Source organism: Myotis myotis, unplaced genomic scaffold (assembly GCF_014108235.1).
Source record: "Myotis myotis isolate mMyoMyo1 unplaced genomic scaffold, mMyoMyo1.p scaffold_m19_p_1, whole genome shotgun sequence".
Lineage (NCBI taxonomy): Eukaryota > Metazoa > Chordata > Mammalia > Chiroptera > Vespertilionidae > Myotis > Myotis myotis.
The window spans coordinates 59069085-59087014 of NW_023416313.1; the positions used below are offsets into that span (position 1 = coordinate 59069085).

Consider the following 17930-nt stretch of genomic DNA (forward strand, 5'->3'; position numbering starts at 1 on the left):
CCTTTTTTTAATGGGACTCCAAGGTGCCCTTTCATGATGCTGAAATGTCATTCCCATAAAAGAAAATGCCAGCTAATGATATTGTAGAGAAGTAATGGTTTAACTCTGGAGTGTGTGTGTGTGTGTGTGTGTGTGTGTGTGTGTGTACCACAAAACCAGAGGGGGGAAGTGTGGGAGCAAGTGGGTTGGGCAGTGGCAAAAAACCTCATGACACATCTCTCCGCCTCCCTGTGTTGGGGGGAGGGAGGGTGTCTGAGCAGCATTTAAATACTGGGAGGTCCTGGTTGTCAGCAGCAAGAGGAGGAGACACCGAGTGCAGCACCTTCTGGGACTGGACTCTCCTCTCAGACCCGCGGCAGCCTTCTCAGCCAGCAGCAGACCCAGGTAAGCCTGCAGTGTGCTCTCCTGCTGCTGTGTCCTATACATGCAGTTCCGTTCATGGGGAAGGTCAAGCTGTGAGGCAAAGGGCGTCACTGTAATGCTGTTCATCATATTTTAAATTGTTTTAGTCTTTTGAATAAGCCTGCTAGATACATAGCAGATCTCCTGCAGACCAGCTATTTTGAAAGCCAGTCAATATAAAACTTAAAAATCCTTCCATTCAGTCCTCAAAAGAAATGATACTATCTCTTCCAATTAGAAAAAAAGAAAAAGGTACAAATCTATGCCCTGTGGGATGACTAGGGCCATATCATTTTAAATGGATAGATGATTAGGGAGGCATTTCAAAGGAAAAGGATCTTCAGTGCTAATATAAGCTAATGATAATGCTGTTTTTAATTATTTGATTTAAACTATTTTCAAGGGGGAAAGTTTCTGATTTTTTTTTTTTTTACTTCTCTGTATTTACCTATTAAAATTTCACCAAAAACTTGTATGACATTATGTAGACTTATTGCAAATTAAAAAAAGCTGTTATTTTCAGTGTTTCATTTTTTGTTTCAAATTTCTAGAATAACTTATTTTCTAGAATAACTAATTCTAGAAGTAGCTTTATTTCACCCAAGTAGCATCTTTTTAATAATTTAAGTTAAAATCATATTTGAAATGCATGCTGAAAAAATGGAGAAAGCACATTTCTTTCATAGTTTTATCACTCTTTGTGTTTTTCTTCTCTGAAAAGTAAAAGTCCCACGCTATCTTATTATTTTAATTAATTTACTGTTGGTCTGTGCTTAGGTTTAGACAGCTGGCAGTGTCAGGAACTAATGGTGTGATCTCTGGAACTCTAAATTTAAAAGTTGAATAAATATAGATTTGTAAACTTCTTCTCTCCCTTGCCCAATAGGGAAAGATGAAGAATAGAGGTAGCATTACAAATATTAATTCAAAAGGACCATAATATTAAAAAGAAAAAGTTCCTCTAGGAAGTAGAATATATTCTACAGGAAATGTATTTTATTTGTGATTATTTTGTAATATGGTAGAATAATAAGGTATCACTGTTTTAACCTGTGAAGAGATCAAATATTCATTACAAAATATTTTGCAGGAAAAATCACCACCATGAGAATTGCAGTGATTTGCTTCTGCTTATTAGGCATCACCTACGCCCTTCCAGTGAGTACAGCTGAATTTTAAGGAAAATTTCTCAAAATCAATTAATTGGATGCCCCCATGTGCTGGGCACACATTCACGTTGTAATCTTTCTTCATCTTTTCTGTTTCAAAGGTTAAACATGCTGATTCTGGCAGCTCTGAGGAAAAACAGGTAAGCATCTTTTAGATTTAGCACAGACTTAAATTATTTATGCAGCTGTTTCAAGAAGCACTACAAACATATCTGTTGTAATTTTACTTATTATCAGAGTCAAGACTTTTAATTTATAAGTAATTGACTGTCTGTCAACTTAGGCTAGTGCCAAGCACAGCATAATTTTTAACAAATATATGTTCCGCACACTGAACTAGATTTTTTGTATACTAAAATAATGTTCTATGCCATTATTACTTATGTAAAATTAGTCCTCTGAAGTTGCATGACTTTTTTTTTCCACGAGTCAACATACTGTTCTAGAAGTAGAAAATCCCACCCTTTTTTTTTTTTACTTAGTGGAAGGCGTAATTTAAAATGTGCCTCACGTATTGGACAGTTTACATAAGTGCAATATTCACAGTATGTCCTAAGATATTTGCCAAGAAGCCCATTATAAAAAGAAAGTCTATTTATGGCATTTGTATCCATTAGGCTTGTCAGCTGACTTTAGATCACAGTTCTCTAACCAAGCATAAGACCAAATCAAACTCTTTATTATAATTATTTGACTAGCGCCATAGAGGTACCTGCCCCTCCACAATAGGAGAAACTGTGCCAGGCAAACAACAAATGGGCATTGTCCCGAGGAGCCTGGACAAAAAGACACAGGGTTCGATTCAGACGAAGAGAATTAAGGCCAATATAGAGTTTCCTGGAGTCACTGTAATTAGATTGCTTAATGAAGACACTAAGAGAGTTATTGTTGCATGTGGTTGAGTGTGCAAGTATGTGTGCGTAGGTGTGTCTGTTTTCCAAGTGATTTAAGAACACAAGTATTGTTTGAATTACAACAATCCAGAAAAATTAACATTTTCAGAGAAGAGAGAGGTCACACTATTGAAGAAAAAAAATAATGTCTTTTTAATAAAAAAAAAATATGACACATGAAGCCATGGCAGTATAAGTTATTACATGATATTTAGGAGATGAGTGAAGAGCTCAGCCTACTAACATCCTAGACATGAGACCTAGTAGGAAATATGGAGTCTGTAGGGAGACACCTGTGAAGATGAACACTGGGTATCTGTGAGGGTTACAACTAGTGGGTGGATTTTAGTCTATTTTGCTTAGCTTTATTTTCTTCATATTGCTTTTATAAATTATAAATTTAACCTACAAATACATTCTCCCTAAACCTGTATTACATGTATCATCAGGAAATAGACATATTTGTAAAATATATAGTATGACATATTTCTATATAATACTTACATAAATACATTTTTTAAAGAAAGAGGGAAACTTTGAACTCATCTAGACCAGTAGTTTTTCGTACCTTTTTAAAGCAAAACTTTCATAGAAGCCCAACCTGAAGCTGCTCTTGCTACAGCCAGCCATGGAGAAGTGCAAAGTGATGACTGGTTTCCTCCCTTCTCTCCTCCCTCCCAACCCCCAACCACCTTGGTGGCTGCAGAAAGAACTCTATGGAACCCTCAAGGTTCTCGTTCTCATTGACTTCCACGGGTAATACAGCCCATCAGAGGACATGCATTCAGAGCAATTTCCACTCCTCTGTACTAGCATATCATCATCATTGTCCAAATAAATAACTTGGCTAAAAAGCAGAGGACATTCCATTCATGTCTTTGGCACCCTAGAGCAATAGAACTTTGGTGAGATGATGTTAATATTTTTTTTCCTCACCCTCCACTAAGATAGCCACTAGACTCATGAGGCTATTAAACATTTAAACTGTAGCTAGTGCAACTGAGAAACTGAAATTTTCATTTAATTTTAATTAAATTTAGATAGCTACATAGTAGAGGAGACCTTGAAGATCAGTGCTCATTAAGGGCACCTCTGTTTTAGTTGTACTTTATCTGAGAGGAAATTTCAGAGAAAACATAGAACAGGGAAGCAGTGTTAAGACCAGTGTGGAGAGCCAGTGTGATGGATTTGAACCTTGACTCTTAACTTCACTGTGGCTTAATTTCTCCTCATCTGCAACATGGAAGCAAGAATGATATCAATCTCATAGGGGGTTGAGAGGATTAAATGAATGAAAACATGTAAACACTTTGGAAGGGTGCCTGGCCCACAGTAAGTGCTATGTAAGAGTTTATTAAGTGAATCTGAAAGAAAAAATAGGTTAGAAAAGGGGTGTCTAAGGCTCTGGTTGAATATATATATGCATATTCTCTTATCCATCAGTACTGGTGAAGTATAGTTGCTTTTTAAGCATATCACTTAGAGATCTTTATGTTTCTTTTTTTAAAATAATGACCAATATGCAACTTTTTTTTTTTGGTAGCTTTACAACAAACACCCAGATGCTGTAGCCACATGGCTAAAGCCTGACCCATCTCAGAAGCAGAGTCTCCTAGCACCACAGGTATTTTTAATTTTAATTATTTTCAAAAGTGATGTGTCTTGCAATTAAAGAACAACAACAAAAAATATATAGCCACCAACCAGACCACTGGGCTAAGTAGATCCTCATGCCTGTTAGCAAATGCAATTCTAGGACATCAACTAATCTGACATGTTGACTCTTTCCCCTTTAAGTCATTCACCAACAAGGCTGAAAAATAAGACCTGCTTTGGATGGAAAGAGCTAACTCTAGAGTAAAAAGGTTAAGCGTGTGTGCTATATACTGACATGCCTTTCCTTCTTCAGAATACGGTATCCTCTGAAGAAACTGATGACTTCAAACAAGAGGTGAGTTCCCGCTTTGAAGCAGAGGCCGGCCATGCCATGGAGAGACAAAGAAGCCACTCTTTCTCCTAATGACATTTCCTGAGTTTGATTCTATCAAACTTCCATGAACGAACTTTCCAGTAAACTGCCAGTCTAACACCGGAAGAAAATATGTATTTACTAAATGCCAGAAATACCAGATTTTTTCTGCTAAGTTTAGTGTGGCAGGAAATGTTTACTAATGTCTGTTATTTGAAATGCTAAACCTCTTGCAATTGATTTAAGGTATTTTATAGATGTCTTATCTAATATCTGACACGCATCTAATAAATAACTATAAGCCCAAGATTTTGCCTCTAGGAACATTTCTGTTCCTAACATAATGGTTTATTTGATAACTATTTTAGGGCTGTTAATGAGGACTTTTTATTAGGACTAGCAATATATTTGCTAAGCAAAGAAAAAAGTTTGTTTTCCTTAAAATTCTGTTTGAATACGCTAAGATTTGCTAGCAAGAAAAGTTAGATAAATGACCCAGTATATTTGCTAATTGGAAGTTTAATAGACATTAAGTGGCTAATTCAATGGACAGATCTGAGCTGTACTTTATACACATGCATAACAGTCACTTTTTGATGATCCATGTTAATAGGGAGGTAGTTTTAGGTCTTGCGGCATGATGATGCTCTGATCTCCTGAGAATTCTCATTTCTAATACAAAAAGATAATCTCACAATCATGTATCTGTATTTATTGCATGATGAATTTGGCCTATTAAATAATGTCTAATGTGAACCAGAAAAAAAAGTTATCAATATAAATATTCTACTCATATATCTTACTTGAAAATATCTAGAAAAATAATTTTTATGGGAAATCAAGAAAAATACTTTAATTATTATTCAATTTATCCTTATGTTAAAAAAGAAATTGAAAGGTGCTCACTTTAGCTCTTAAAAACCATTGAATGCAATGTTGTGGATGCAGAGATCCTGAAACTAAATAAAAGAAAGATAGTAAAAGACTAATGCACTATAAAGGCTAAGGAAAGTTAAAATGCTTACACTAATTTTTCTGGCCATCTTGATTTTTAGACTCTCCCAAGTAAGTCCAATGAAAGCCAGGACCACACAGATGATGTGGATGATGATGATGACGAAGATCATGTGGATAGCCAAGACTCCATCGACTCAAATGACTCAGATGACGATGATCATACTGATGACCCTGACAATTCTGACGAGTCTCACCATTCTGATGAATCTGATGAACTGGTCACTGACTTTCCCACTGACTTTCCTGGAACCCCTTTTGCCACTCCAGCTGTCCCCACAATAGACACAAATGATGGCCGAGGTGATAGTGTGGCTTATGGACTGAGGTTAAAATCTAAGAAGTTACACAGATCTGTCATCCAGGTAAGCCCTTTAACAGACATATCTGATGGTCATGATTAGAGCCCAATTCTATGAACCAGAGTCTGCACATTCACTTATTCATTCATGCATTTATTCATTCAGCATTATTATTACTTTATGACCATTGAATATGAGACTTTTTCCCTTGGTGTTTTTTTTTTTAAGTCCACATAATTCCCTCTAATTTTGTCTCTCAATCACAATGCCATTTTTCCCCAAATTCTGGCGGTAAAGCATTTATGCTATTCACTTTTTTTTTTTTTAGATTAAAAGGAGACTGAAAAACAGCAATTACTTGTACAATACAATGGTCACATTTTGAAGTTAAATACCTAAAAGGAATGGGAGAGTTGCAAATTACACTGAAACTATAGTCAAAAGATCTGGATTTGATACATAGCCATCATTTGCTTTATTTTTTAACTTTTAATTCACGTTTCTTTATGTAAAACAGAGATAAGGAGACTTACTTCATAGGCTTCATCACATACATCATTGATGTAACTATAACATCAAAGGAGATGACACATGAAAGGGCTTGGTGAAATACAAATAACATGCTAGTATTATTTTTTACTTCAGCCAAATTTCGACAGTTTTCATTGGCCTAAAAGTTTGAGAGCAGGAAAGAATTACAATGTGCCTATTCCTGGCTGTCATTTAATTCTTCTTCCATTTGTGCGGTGATTCAGTATCCTGATGCTACAGAGGAAGACCTTACGTCACACATGGAAAGCGATGAGATGGATGATGCACACAGGGCCATCCTTGTTGCCCAGGGCCTGCCCGTAGCTTCTGATTGGGACCGCCGTGGGAAGGACAGCCAGGAAACAAGTCAGCTGGATGACCACAGTGTGGAAACCCACAGCCACGAGCTTGCCAAAGAATATAAGCTGAAGGCAATGGATGCAAGCAATGAGCATTCTGTTGGGATTGATAGTCAGGAAAATTCCAGAGTCAGCCACGAGTTCCACAGCCGAGAACTGCAGAGCCATGAAGACAAACTGGCATCAGACCCCCAGAGTGAGGAACAAGACAAACATCTCAAATTTCGCATTTCTCATGAATTAGAAAGTGCATCATCTGAGGTCAATTAAAAAAAGAAAAATACAATTTTCTGCTTTTAGTTAAAAGGGAAAAATACATTATAACGAGGTGGGAGACAATATGAAATGCTTATTTCTCAGCTTAGGTGGTGAATGTATATGTACGTGAATCTGGAATAGATAATGTTTTTAATCAATAGTTTAGTGTGTGGCTTCATGTAACAACTTCGTAAACTAAAAGCTTAGATGTTCTCTCCATATAAGTAATGCAAATTAACACTGTATTTTAATGTTTGCTATTCTTTTACAAATAGAAATTTATGTAGAAGCAAAGAACATGCTTTTTGCAGAAGCAAACGAAATACTTTTACACAATTATAAGAGAACATAAAATTTAGTCACTATAATTGTTTGTTTTTCAAATTAGTGTACATTTTGTTGTGATTATTTTTGTTTACACGAATAAATCTTTTATCTCGAATGTAATGAGAGTTTGGTGATGTCAGTTGCTCTCCCTGTATTTGGTTTCCCACAGTTGCTCAACAATTAACAGATGTAACCATTTTAATGAATGTGCTGGACTTGGTAGAGAGCAATCTAGGAACTGCTGCACCAACTGTACAGGTTCTGGATTGAGCTAAATTCCTGCCCAAGGAAACAGGTGTCAAGTGGGGATGGGTAGTCAGCCAGAAATCTTCCAACCAGGCAGGGCTCTTTAAGCTGCTTCCAATGAGTGAAAGCAGAATTTTTTTAATTTTTACAAAGCTGATATAAAAGCTAACAAAAGCCCACTGGGGTGGGGGGACAGGGGCGGGCTGGAGAGGGTCAATGGGGGAAAAGAAGGGACGTATATAATACTTTCAACAATAAAGATTTTATATATATATATATATGTATATATATATATATATATATATATATACATACACACACATATATATGAATAAATAAATAAATACATTAATTAATTAAATAAAAGCTAACAAAATTCCTAGATGCAATCACACATGAATTTTATTGTTTCTCATCACTCCATTAATTTGCTCAGTAAATCTATTGTTTTTGTGTCCTTGGTTGGAAACTTGGGTAGGTTCCATAGCTATTCTGATCACTCATAGAAAATAAATAGTGCCTTGCAATGGAAAAACTTTTAATGCAGTTTCAGGTAAAAATCAAATTTCTCAATTTCATTCAAAATGAAAAGTTTTGCAAACCTAAAGTGGAGCAAGCATCTTTATGTCCCTGTTTTACCCTCTGCTTTTTCTAAAACTAGAAATTCCATTTGGAACTTTAAAATTTTTCTATTAACCAACTCTCAGGACAAAAGGGGTGAATTGTAATTGTGTAAATTTCTAAAAAAAAAAAAAGAAAGAAAAGAAAAGAATCATAATGGAAACAAAATCAATAGAGTGATCACAGAAAATCCATAGCCTTAATTCTTGCAGCAGCAGCAACAACAACAAAAAGAATAAAAATCAATACATTAAGCTCCCATCTTAAAAAGCAGAAAAAGCCAATGAAGTATAGCAAACTTATAAGAAAAGAAAAATAAAGTTAAAAGCAAAAAGAATGAGGTAGAGAACAGAAAAACAACAGTAGAAATTAATAAATCAAAACGCTGATTCTTTAAAAAGAAATCAAAACATAGATAAGCCACTATCTAATCCAATAAAAGGAGAAAGGCAGAAATCACAAATACAGAAAACAAGGAGATACCCAGTGAAACAGGAAATTTTAAAAATTGAGCCCTGCCGGCAGAGCTCAGTGGTTGAGTGTCAACCTATGTACCAGGAGGTCACAGTTCAATTCCCGGTAAGGGCATACACCTAGGTTATGGGCTCAATCCCCAGTGTCGGGCATGCAGAAGGCAGCCAATCAATGATTCTCTCTAATCATTGATGTTTCTATCTCTCTCTTTCTCTCCCTCTCCCTGTCGCTCTGAAATCAATCAAAATATTCTTTCAATACAATAAAAATTAAAAGAGACTACTTTGCACAATACAAAACAAATGAAAAATCAAAATAAATTGAATTATTTTCTAAAAATACAATTTACCAAAATTGACCTTGCTACACAGGAAAGCGTAGATATATTTCTGTAGAGGAAAGATAAAATATGATTTATAAAACTAACTATAAAAACTAGACCCAAATGATTTTACAAGGGAATTCTAGCAAACTTTCAATGACCAGATAATCCCAATACCATTTAAATTGTAGCAGAGAGGAAAAACTGTCAAATGATCTTCATGAAACAAGTGAAACTTTGACACTAAAACCTGGTGAATATTGAAAACACACACAAAATACTATAATCTACATAACTAGCAATAAATAAGTACTGAATAGCCTGGCCAGTGTGGCACAATGGTTGAACATCAACCCATGAACCAGGTGGGCATGGTTCAATTCTCGGTCAGGGCAAATCCCCAGGTTTCCTGCTCAACCCCCAGTAGGGGGTGTACAGGATGCAGCCCATCCATGTTTCCCTCTCCATTCCTCTCTGAAATCAATAAAAATATATTTTTTAAAAAATGCATAATAATCAAGGTGGGAGGAGTATTCTTAGACAATGATGCTTTAATATTAGTAAATTTACTCCTATAATTCACCATATAGTTAGATTAAGGAGAAAGATGTCCTTTGACTAGATCTACAGATTATTAAAAAGGACTTTGTGTAAGTCAGCTATTACTGTGAAAATGAGCAACAAACATTCCCATCAAATATTTTTCTTTTTATCACTCATTAGTCTATGGGTAGCAGAGGTGGCTGTGCTTTAGACTGCAGGATGGATTCAGGTCTGCTCCATATGTCTCTCTAACTGGGACTAACTACCCAGGGCATGTCTTCCTGGTGGCAAAGGCACAAACATAAGAGGGATGTGTATTCTTAAATTCATAAAAATAAAATGAAAATTAAAGGATTCTTCCTTAGCATGATGAAATATTTTATATCTCAGCTTGTAAACCAGCATCATATTTAATGGAGAAACTTTAAAGGAATTCCTATTAAACTCAAGGACAAGAAAAATCATAACTATTTACATATATGAAAACTGAGAAAGAATTAAATTATAGTGTGTAGATTATATAATACTACACCTAGAAAACAAAGTATCAGTACTAAAAATAACAAGTAACAAGGTCTATAGGGTAGCATAATATGAAAGTTACCTAAAAACATATACACAAAAAACACAAGCAATAACCATTTAAAAGTCATAATGTCATTTAATATAGAAATCAAAAAAGATAAAATACTTAACAGAAAATGTGCCAAAATTATATTAGAAAATGTGTGGGAAAACTCCTGTACGTTTCTCATACAGAACAATTCAACATCATAAAGATGGCAAGTCTCCCCAAGTAATATATAAATGTATTGTGATTCCAATGAAAATGAAAGTTTCACCTAGAGCTACACAAACTAATTCTAAAGCTCATATGGAAAAAATAAACATACAATAATATAAAGGAAATTTTTGAAAAATACAAGCAATAAGGAAGGACTAGCCCTAAGAAATATTAAATCAGACTATAGAGCGTCTCTAATAAAAAAAAAAAATACTGTGTTACTGGCAAATGAATAGAGGGAGTAATGAGAATATAGGTTCAGAAATAGACCCAAGTACATGTGGAAATTGCTGGATGGCATTTAAGATCACGTGGGAGAAGATGGACTTTTAAATGAATGATGCTGGGTAACTGGACATCCACTCAGAAAAAGATAAAATTGGATCCATAGCTCACATCATACATCTAAGTAATCTCCAAAGGAACTATAAAAATATTAAACAAATACATGAGGTAGTTAACTAGGGTGTGGGGAAGGTTTTCTACGAGGAGACTCAACCTATATCACCTGCTATAGGCTAAAATTCACAAGTTAAAGTCTAAGGCCCAATGCGAGGGGATTTGGAGGTGGGGCCTTGGGGAAGTGATTAGATCATGAGGGTGGAGTGCTCATGAATAGGATTAATGTCCTTATAAGAGAGGCCCCTAGAGCTCCCGAGACCCTTCCACCATGGGAGGACACAGTAAGAAGACGGCCACCTATGAAACAAAGAGTAGGCCCTCACCAGACGCCTAATCTCCTGAGGCCTTGAGCTATGAGAAGTAAATATTTCTCATTTATAAGGCACCCAGTCTTTTGGTATTTGTGTTATAGTAGCCGGAACAGATAAGACAACACCATCCTTGTAGCCCTCATTAGTCAATAGCAGTGACCCCTTGGGTTCCCCACGTACTTGCTTCAGTTGGCACCTCATCACAACCAACCACAGGTAACTGCTTCGTTAACTGTCTTTTCCCTGCATGCCAGGAAATACAACATCCCATTTCCCATTGGCAAGTGGCTCAGCACTGTAATCCAGAAACTGAATGTCTGAGTGGTGGTACCATTCAAAGACCACTCCCTGTACTCTCTCAGTCGGGCTTCACTTAGAAGAGGGGACACACCCCAGTAATCTGAATAAGGAAAATGTAACATGAAGAATTATTAACAAACAGCAAGCTAACCAGAGGAGATAAAAGGGAACCTTAACAATATTGTTGGACAGAGTACCCACATGAGGAAGAATTTGGATGTTGAATTAAGTCTCCCCAAAGCTAAGACTTAAACTTCACTAGCGAGGGTGTAGCTGCAGCCCAGAGGATGGCAGAGAAGTCTGCTGTTATCCTGGGTGGGAGCTGGTCCATCGCGGGTGGGTTGAAGTTGGCAAACAGGTCACTTCCCACAGGAGCGCCAGTAGGCTGAGGCTGGCAAGCAGGAAACCGTGGGCCCTGACTGCTGAGCAGGAAACTGCCTGTCAGGTGCCAGCAAAACTAGCGAGAGAGTGAGCACCACCGAGTGTTCTGCATACACACCGCTGGCAGCTGCTCCTTAGAAGGAGCTGGAAGAGAGGACACTCACCAGCCCCGAAGCCTGTTTCCCCGCAGTGTCCCTCCAGCGCCCTCTACTGTCAAAGTTTGCCAGGTGCCACCTGCAAAGGTGTTTGCAACTTCCAACTCCAGTATCGCAAAGCGGGCAGAGGCAATGGTTTCTGAGCAGGACAGCAGTAAGCTGATAGCTGTCACCGTCCCTGGGGAAATGGCTGATTCCTGTCCATGAACAAAATGAGTAAAAAATGAGCCTGGAAAATCTCTTTAATGATAGAAAGCAAGGAAGCTCTCAGAACCAAAATGGGGTCATAACCAAGGGACCAAAGAGCAGACTTGGCCAAAATGAAATAGTTGGAAAACAAAAAGAATAATGGCAGGAATGGATTGTTCCTAATTGAATTTTTGCAATTACATGAGCATTTAGTGATACTATAAGAGAAGAGAAAGCATAAAAGAAAGATCTTCTTTACAGATGAATGCCTGCTAATAACAAATGTAGAAGGAATAATAAAATTAGATAAATCATTTTGCAATTTACAGTGTAATATTGACTCAGGAAATAATTACTAATGAATGTTAAAATCATTGCAAGGAAGGTTATTGGGAATAGGATATTTATCTGGTCTCAGAAGACCACGCCACAAATTACTAACGCCAAAGGAAGAAGATGCTTTGAACTAGAGAGATTGGTTTCGTTAATGGGATTGCTAGCTATGAGCTTCCTAATGTGATGCAATAAGAAAAGTGCAGCATCACCTGTGAAATATATTTGTAAGAAAATGTTTAACAGAATCAAATTGTAAGAAAACAAACAAGCCTAGAATTTGAGTTACTCTATGATAACACTGGTCTGAACTTTCCAAAAAGTAAGATTGCCAAATAAAATACAGGATACTCAGTTGAATTTAAAATGAACAACAAATCATTTTTATGTATAAGCATGGGGCATATTATACTGAAAGATGATTCATTGCTTATCTGGTGCTCAAATTAATTGAGCATCCATTATTTTTATTTTCTAAATCTGTCAATCCTACAAAAAAAAAGTCATAACCAAGGATAATTCATAAACTTTGATTGCCCCCTGGATTGAAAAAGAAACAAAATTATAAAACACATTTTGGGGACAATTATGGTCATTTGAAAGTACATAGTATGTTAGATGATATTGTAGAATTATTGTTAATTTTTAAGTGTGATGATTGTGTCATGTTTATGAAAGTAAATGTCCTTATTCTTAAGGGATGTACAATAAAATACTTACGAGTGCATCTGGAAATAATATCTGCCAAAGCAATCTTGAGAAAAAAGAACAAATCTGGAGGCATCACACTTGCTGATATCAAACTATATCACAAAGCTATAGTAATCAAAACAGTATGATACAGATACATAAAACAACGCAACATAATTGGAAGCCCAGAAATAAATCCCTGTATATTATGGTCAACTAATCTTTGACAAGGGCACCAAGAATACTCAATTGGGAAAGAATAGTCTCTTCAAAAAATAATATTGGGAAAACCAGATGTTCGCATGCAAAAGAAGTAATTGGACCCTTATATTACACCACACACAAATAGTGTGCATTATGCAGTGTTGGTGGAAATGTAAATTGGCACAACCTTTCAGTATGAAACTTCCTCAAAAAATCAAAAAAGGAACTTTCATACGATCCTACTTCTAGATATGAAACCAGTATCTTGAAGAGATATCTGCACTCCCCTGTTCATTGCAGCACATTCACAATAGCCAAGATATGGAAACAATTTAAGTCCATCAACAGATGAAAGGATAAAGAAAATGTGGGATATATATCATAGAATATAATTCAGCCATAAAAAAGAAGCAAATCCTATCATTTGGAACAAATGGATGAAATTGGAGGACATTATGCTAAGTGAAATAAGATAAGAAGGCATATACTGTATTATCTCACTTGTATGTGGAATCTAAGTGACCTTGCATATGGTGATGACTTTTTAGGTATAACATCAGAGAGTAGGACAATGGTTGCCAGGACTGGGGTGTGAGAGAAATGGTGAGATGTTGGTCAAGGGCACATTCAGTTATAATATTAATAAATCTGGAGGATTTAACATACAACATGGTGGTTATACTTAATAATACAGTATTGTATACTTAAATTTGGTAAGAGAGTAGATCTTAAGTGTTCTCACCACACACACAAAGAAAGGTGACTATGTGAGGTGAAAAGTATGTTAACTTGCTTGTGGTAATCATTTCACAATGTATGTGTAATTAAATCATCATATGGTACAACTTTTTAAAAAATCATATCATAGCCCTGGCTGGTTTGGCTCAGTGGATAGAGCATCGGCCTGCTGACTAACGGGTCCTGGGTTTGATTCCGGTCAAAGGCACATGCCAGGGTTTTGGGCTCGATCCCCAGTGGGGGGCACACAGGAAGCAGCTGATCAATGATTCTCTCTCATTATTGATGTTTCTATCTCTCTCTCCCTCTCCCTTCTCCTCTGAAATCAATAAAAATATATCTTTTAAAAAATCACATCATATGCCTAATTATATACAATTTGTATTTATAAATCATGCTGTAATAAAACCTTATGAATGTGGGGAGCGGATATAGGGTTAAGCCTCGGACTGACCTGTTGGCAAAGTCACAAACAAGTCTTCTTCCGAGTCTTAAACAACCCAATCCAGGAGGTGGCCACTGATTTACATGCGCTGTCATTTAAATAAAAATGGGGGAATTTGCCGGAAGCCGGTCCACCCTTGCTGCTTGACAGTGTCGCTGCAGGGAAGAAACATCTGCACAGCTTGTGTTTCAAAGGACCTGGCATACTGTTCTTAATATGGTTTGCTCCCCCTCTTAGCGCTATGTGTTTTAAACAGGACCACCTCCCTGAGAAAGGTTGTTCCCCCAGGTTAGGGATTAACAGGACTAAGGAAGAGAATAAATCAGTAAGTCCCCCTAGTGTTACAGAAATACCATGTGCTACTTATGAAGGACTTGGACTAAGACTGTTGGCAATAAATTTGGGACTTGTTGGGCCCACATCCCCAGGGAATGAGCTGCAGGCTCACCAGGGAAAGCACCAAAGCCTATACCCCTGGAGATCCACTGACATAGGGCAGTCCCAGGGAAGGCAAGCAGCGAGGCTGGGAGGACATAACCTTTACTGGGTAGGATAATCTCCTTCAGTCACTTCCTTGTAGCCTATCAGTAGAGCAGTGACCTTGGAATAGTCCTTGTAATGGAACACAGAGATTAACCTAGACAGGATTAAAATCAACAGAACTAGATAGAGACAGGATTTTTGGCAAAGGTCAGATAAGAAACAAGGAACTGTAGAACTTTACCCAAAACAAACATACTATGATGTGATTATAGAGGCATGCTTATAAAATCAACTGGTATAAATACAGATGGAATCGGAGAATAAAAAGAAGAACCTCGCTATGCTGATCAACTGAAGGCTGCCTCCGTGTCCTTCCTTCTTCACCGACTCCGTCCACACCTTTGGGAACCCCTGGACCTGCTGGGGCTGGACCCCAACATATAAAAAACCCAAATGTAAATAGATGAAGTCCCTCTGTGTAAAGACAGATTCATATAATTGTATAAAAAAGAATAATAAATCCTACATCATCTTTTGTTTCTCTTTGCTTTGTGTGCTTCATTTATATACAGATCAATTTTTAAAGAATTTATAAAATTGCTGTAAAAAAATAGGATTAAAGCAAATAGCATAAAATAAAACAAGACTTTATTCCATATTGTTAAGGATATAACTATTCTGGGCCATTATGCACCAAATAACAGGGCAACAAAATATTATGTACAAATATTATAACAACAATAAGTAATTGATGAAAAGATAATAAAAAACCTAGCCCTTGCATATGGTGACAGCTTTTTAGCTATATCACCAAAGGTATAATCCATGAAAGAAGGAATTTTTAAGCAGGGCTTAATTAAAGTTAAAAATGTCTCCTTTGTGCCCAGCCAGTGTGAGCATTGATCTATGAACCAGAAAGTCACGGTTCAATTCCTGGTCAGGGGACATGTCTGGGTTGTGGGCTCGATTCCCAGTAGGGGGCATGCAGAAGGCAGCCAATCAGAGATTCTCTCTCATCATTGATGTTTCTATCTCTCTCCCTCTCTCTTCCTCTCTGAAATCAATAAAAATATTTATTTAAATAATAATAATAATAAAATAAAAATGTCTGCTTTGCAAAAGACAATGTCAAGAGAATGAAAAGACAAGCTACATGCTGGGAGGAAATATTTTAACAGACACATCTTATAAAAGACTGGTATCCAAAATACACAAGGAACTCTTAAAAACTTAATAGTAAGAAAATAAAAAATTCAATTAAAAAATGGGTCAAAGACTTTAACAAACCCCTTACCAGAGAAGATATACATATGGGAACTGAGCATGTGAAAGATATTCTACATCATATGTCATCAGGAAAATGCAAATTAAAACAACAATAAGATATCTTACGCAGCGCCTGTGTTAAGCGTCCACTCCCTGGTGGTCAGTGCACATCATAGCAACCAGTTGTTCCACTGTTCGGTCAATTTGCTTATTAGCCTTTTATTATATAAGATAATAATGGATATATGTCATTACATATTTGTCCTGTTGTGCCCAGATTTCAAGATTCCCAAGGGCCCACCAGGGAGCCAGCCAGTCCGATGCAAAAGCAAAGAGTCCTTCATTTCGAACTAGTTCGGCTCCCCGACCACACTCACTGATGCAACGGTAAGGCCAGTGGCCGAGAGAGGGAAAACTCTGTGTGGAGAGAGGTTTTATAGGGGGTTGGGGTAAGGGGAGGAGAAAGGACTGTGGGCCCTGCCGATTGGCCAGGCGCAAGTCGGTGTCTTGTTACACAGGATGTGGTCATATCTATGGCGACTTCCCTTGATTGTCATTGGTTAGTTTAAAGAAGTCCTGGGTGTGGCTAGCAGAGGCTTGGCTTCCGGGAAGAAGCCTTGCTGAGCACATGGCCAAGGTAAGATGGAGGGCATAGCCCTTACCCTGGGGCAAGGTGGAGGGTGTAGCCCTTACTCTGGGGCAAGGTGGAGGACGTAGTCCTCGCCCTTTCAGTCCAAACCCTTAGAATATAGAACCCCAAGAGTAAGTTCTAATGTAAAACAAAGATTTTAAGTGATAATGCTGTGTCAGTGTAGGTTTATCAATTATAACAACTATACCACTTTGATCAGGATGTTGATAATCAAGGAAGCTATGCATGTGTGTAGGAGTTATATGGGAGCTCTCTGTAACTTCTCGTTTTTAAAATATATTTTTATTGATTCCAGAGAGAGGAAGGGAGAGTGAGAGAGGAATAGAAACATCAATGATGAGAGAGAATTATTGATGGGCTGCCTCCTGCACACTCCCTACTGGGGACTGAGCCTGCAACCCAAACATGTACCCTGACCGGGAATTGAACCATGACCTTCTGGCTCACAGGTGAACACTCAATCACTGAACCATGTCGGCCGGGATAATTTCTTATTTTTTTATTGTAAACCTGAAACTGCTTTACAAAAATGGGGCTGTGACATAATAGCAGTGAAAATTTTTAACATATCAATTAAGATCACTTGGGTTCATTTAGGAACTAGATGGCATACTGAACAAGCAAATTTGACCAGGAGTTACACAGACCAGACCACCTTTTATACTAGGCTAATCTGGTTTAACTACTAAGGCATCAGCCTTCTGAGTATTCTATCCAGTGCCCCATATACAACAAGGTTTCTTTACTTTCGATGTTGAGAACTTGAAAAATTCTCACTCTGAGAGAGCGTCGGGAATATTCCCACTTGTTTCTGTCTGGTAGTCCTTTCCTCTGCCTCAAGCAGGTTCCTCAAATGCAGGCTCTGAAGCCTCCAGAGCACCTTGGTGGAAATCTCTGGAGTTCTTTTTCTGTGCAGTTAGTTCTCTCCTCTCTGCTACCCCAAATTCTATCCACATTAGCCTCCTCAAATCCTCAACTTACTGTCTTCTCAACTGAGGGGGACTACACTACCTCTGAGGAGCCCATTTCTAGGGAATTACTGGGGAAACCATAAGGTTCATCTAGTTTACTTATTTTCTTTCAAGAAATGCCTTTGACCCAGCAATCCCACTTCTGGGAATACATCCTAAGAATCCCTAAACACCAATTCAAAAGAATATATACATT

The 17930-nt window shown here is 37.3% G+C and overlaps 1 protein-coding gene across 1 annotated transcript; it reads left to right on the plus strand.

The window, feature by feature from the left end:
• Positions 1 to 245: 245 nt before the first annotated feature.
• SPP1 (secreted phosphoprotein 1) lies at positions 246 to 7344 on the plus strand. The gene is made up of 7 exons (XM_036339286.1): positions 246 to 384; positions 1493 to 1560; positions 1673 to 1711; positions 4008 to 4088; positions 4374 to 4415; positions 5489 to 5812; positions 6505 to 7344. Exons 2-7 carry the CDS (start codon positions 1507 to 1509, stop codon positions 6907 to 6909), a joined length of 945 nt encoding a protein of 314 aa, XP_036195179.1. The 5' UTR covers positions 246 to 384; positions 1493 to 1506; the 3' UTR covers positions 6910 to 7344.
• The last annotated feature ends 10586 nt before the right edge of the window (positions 7345 to 17930 follow it).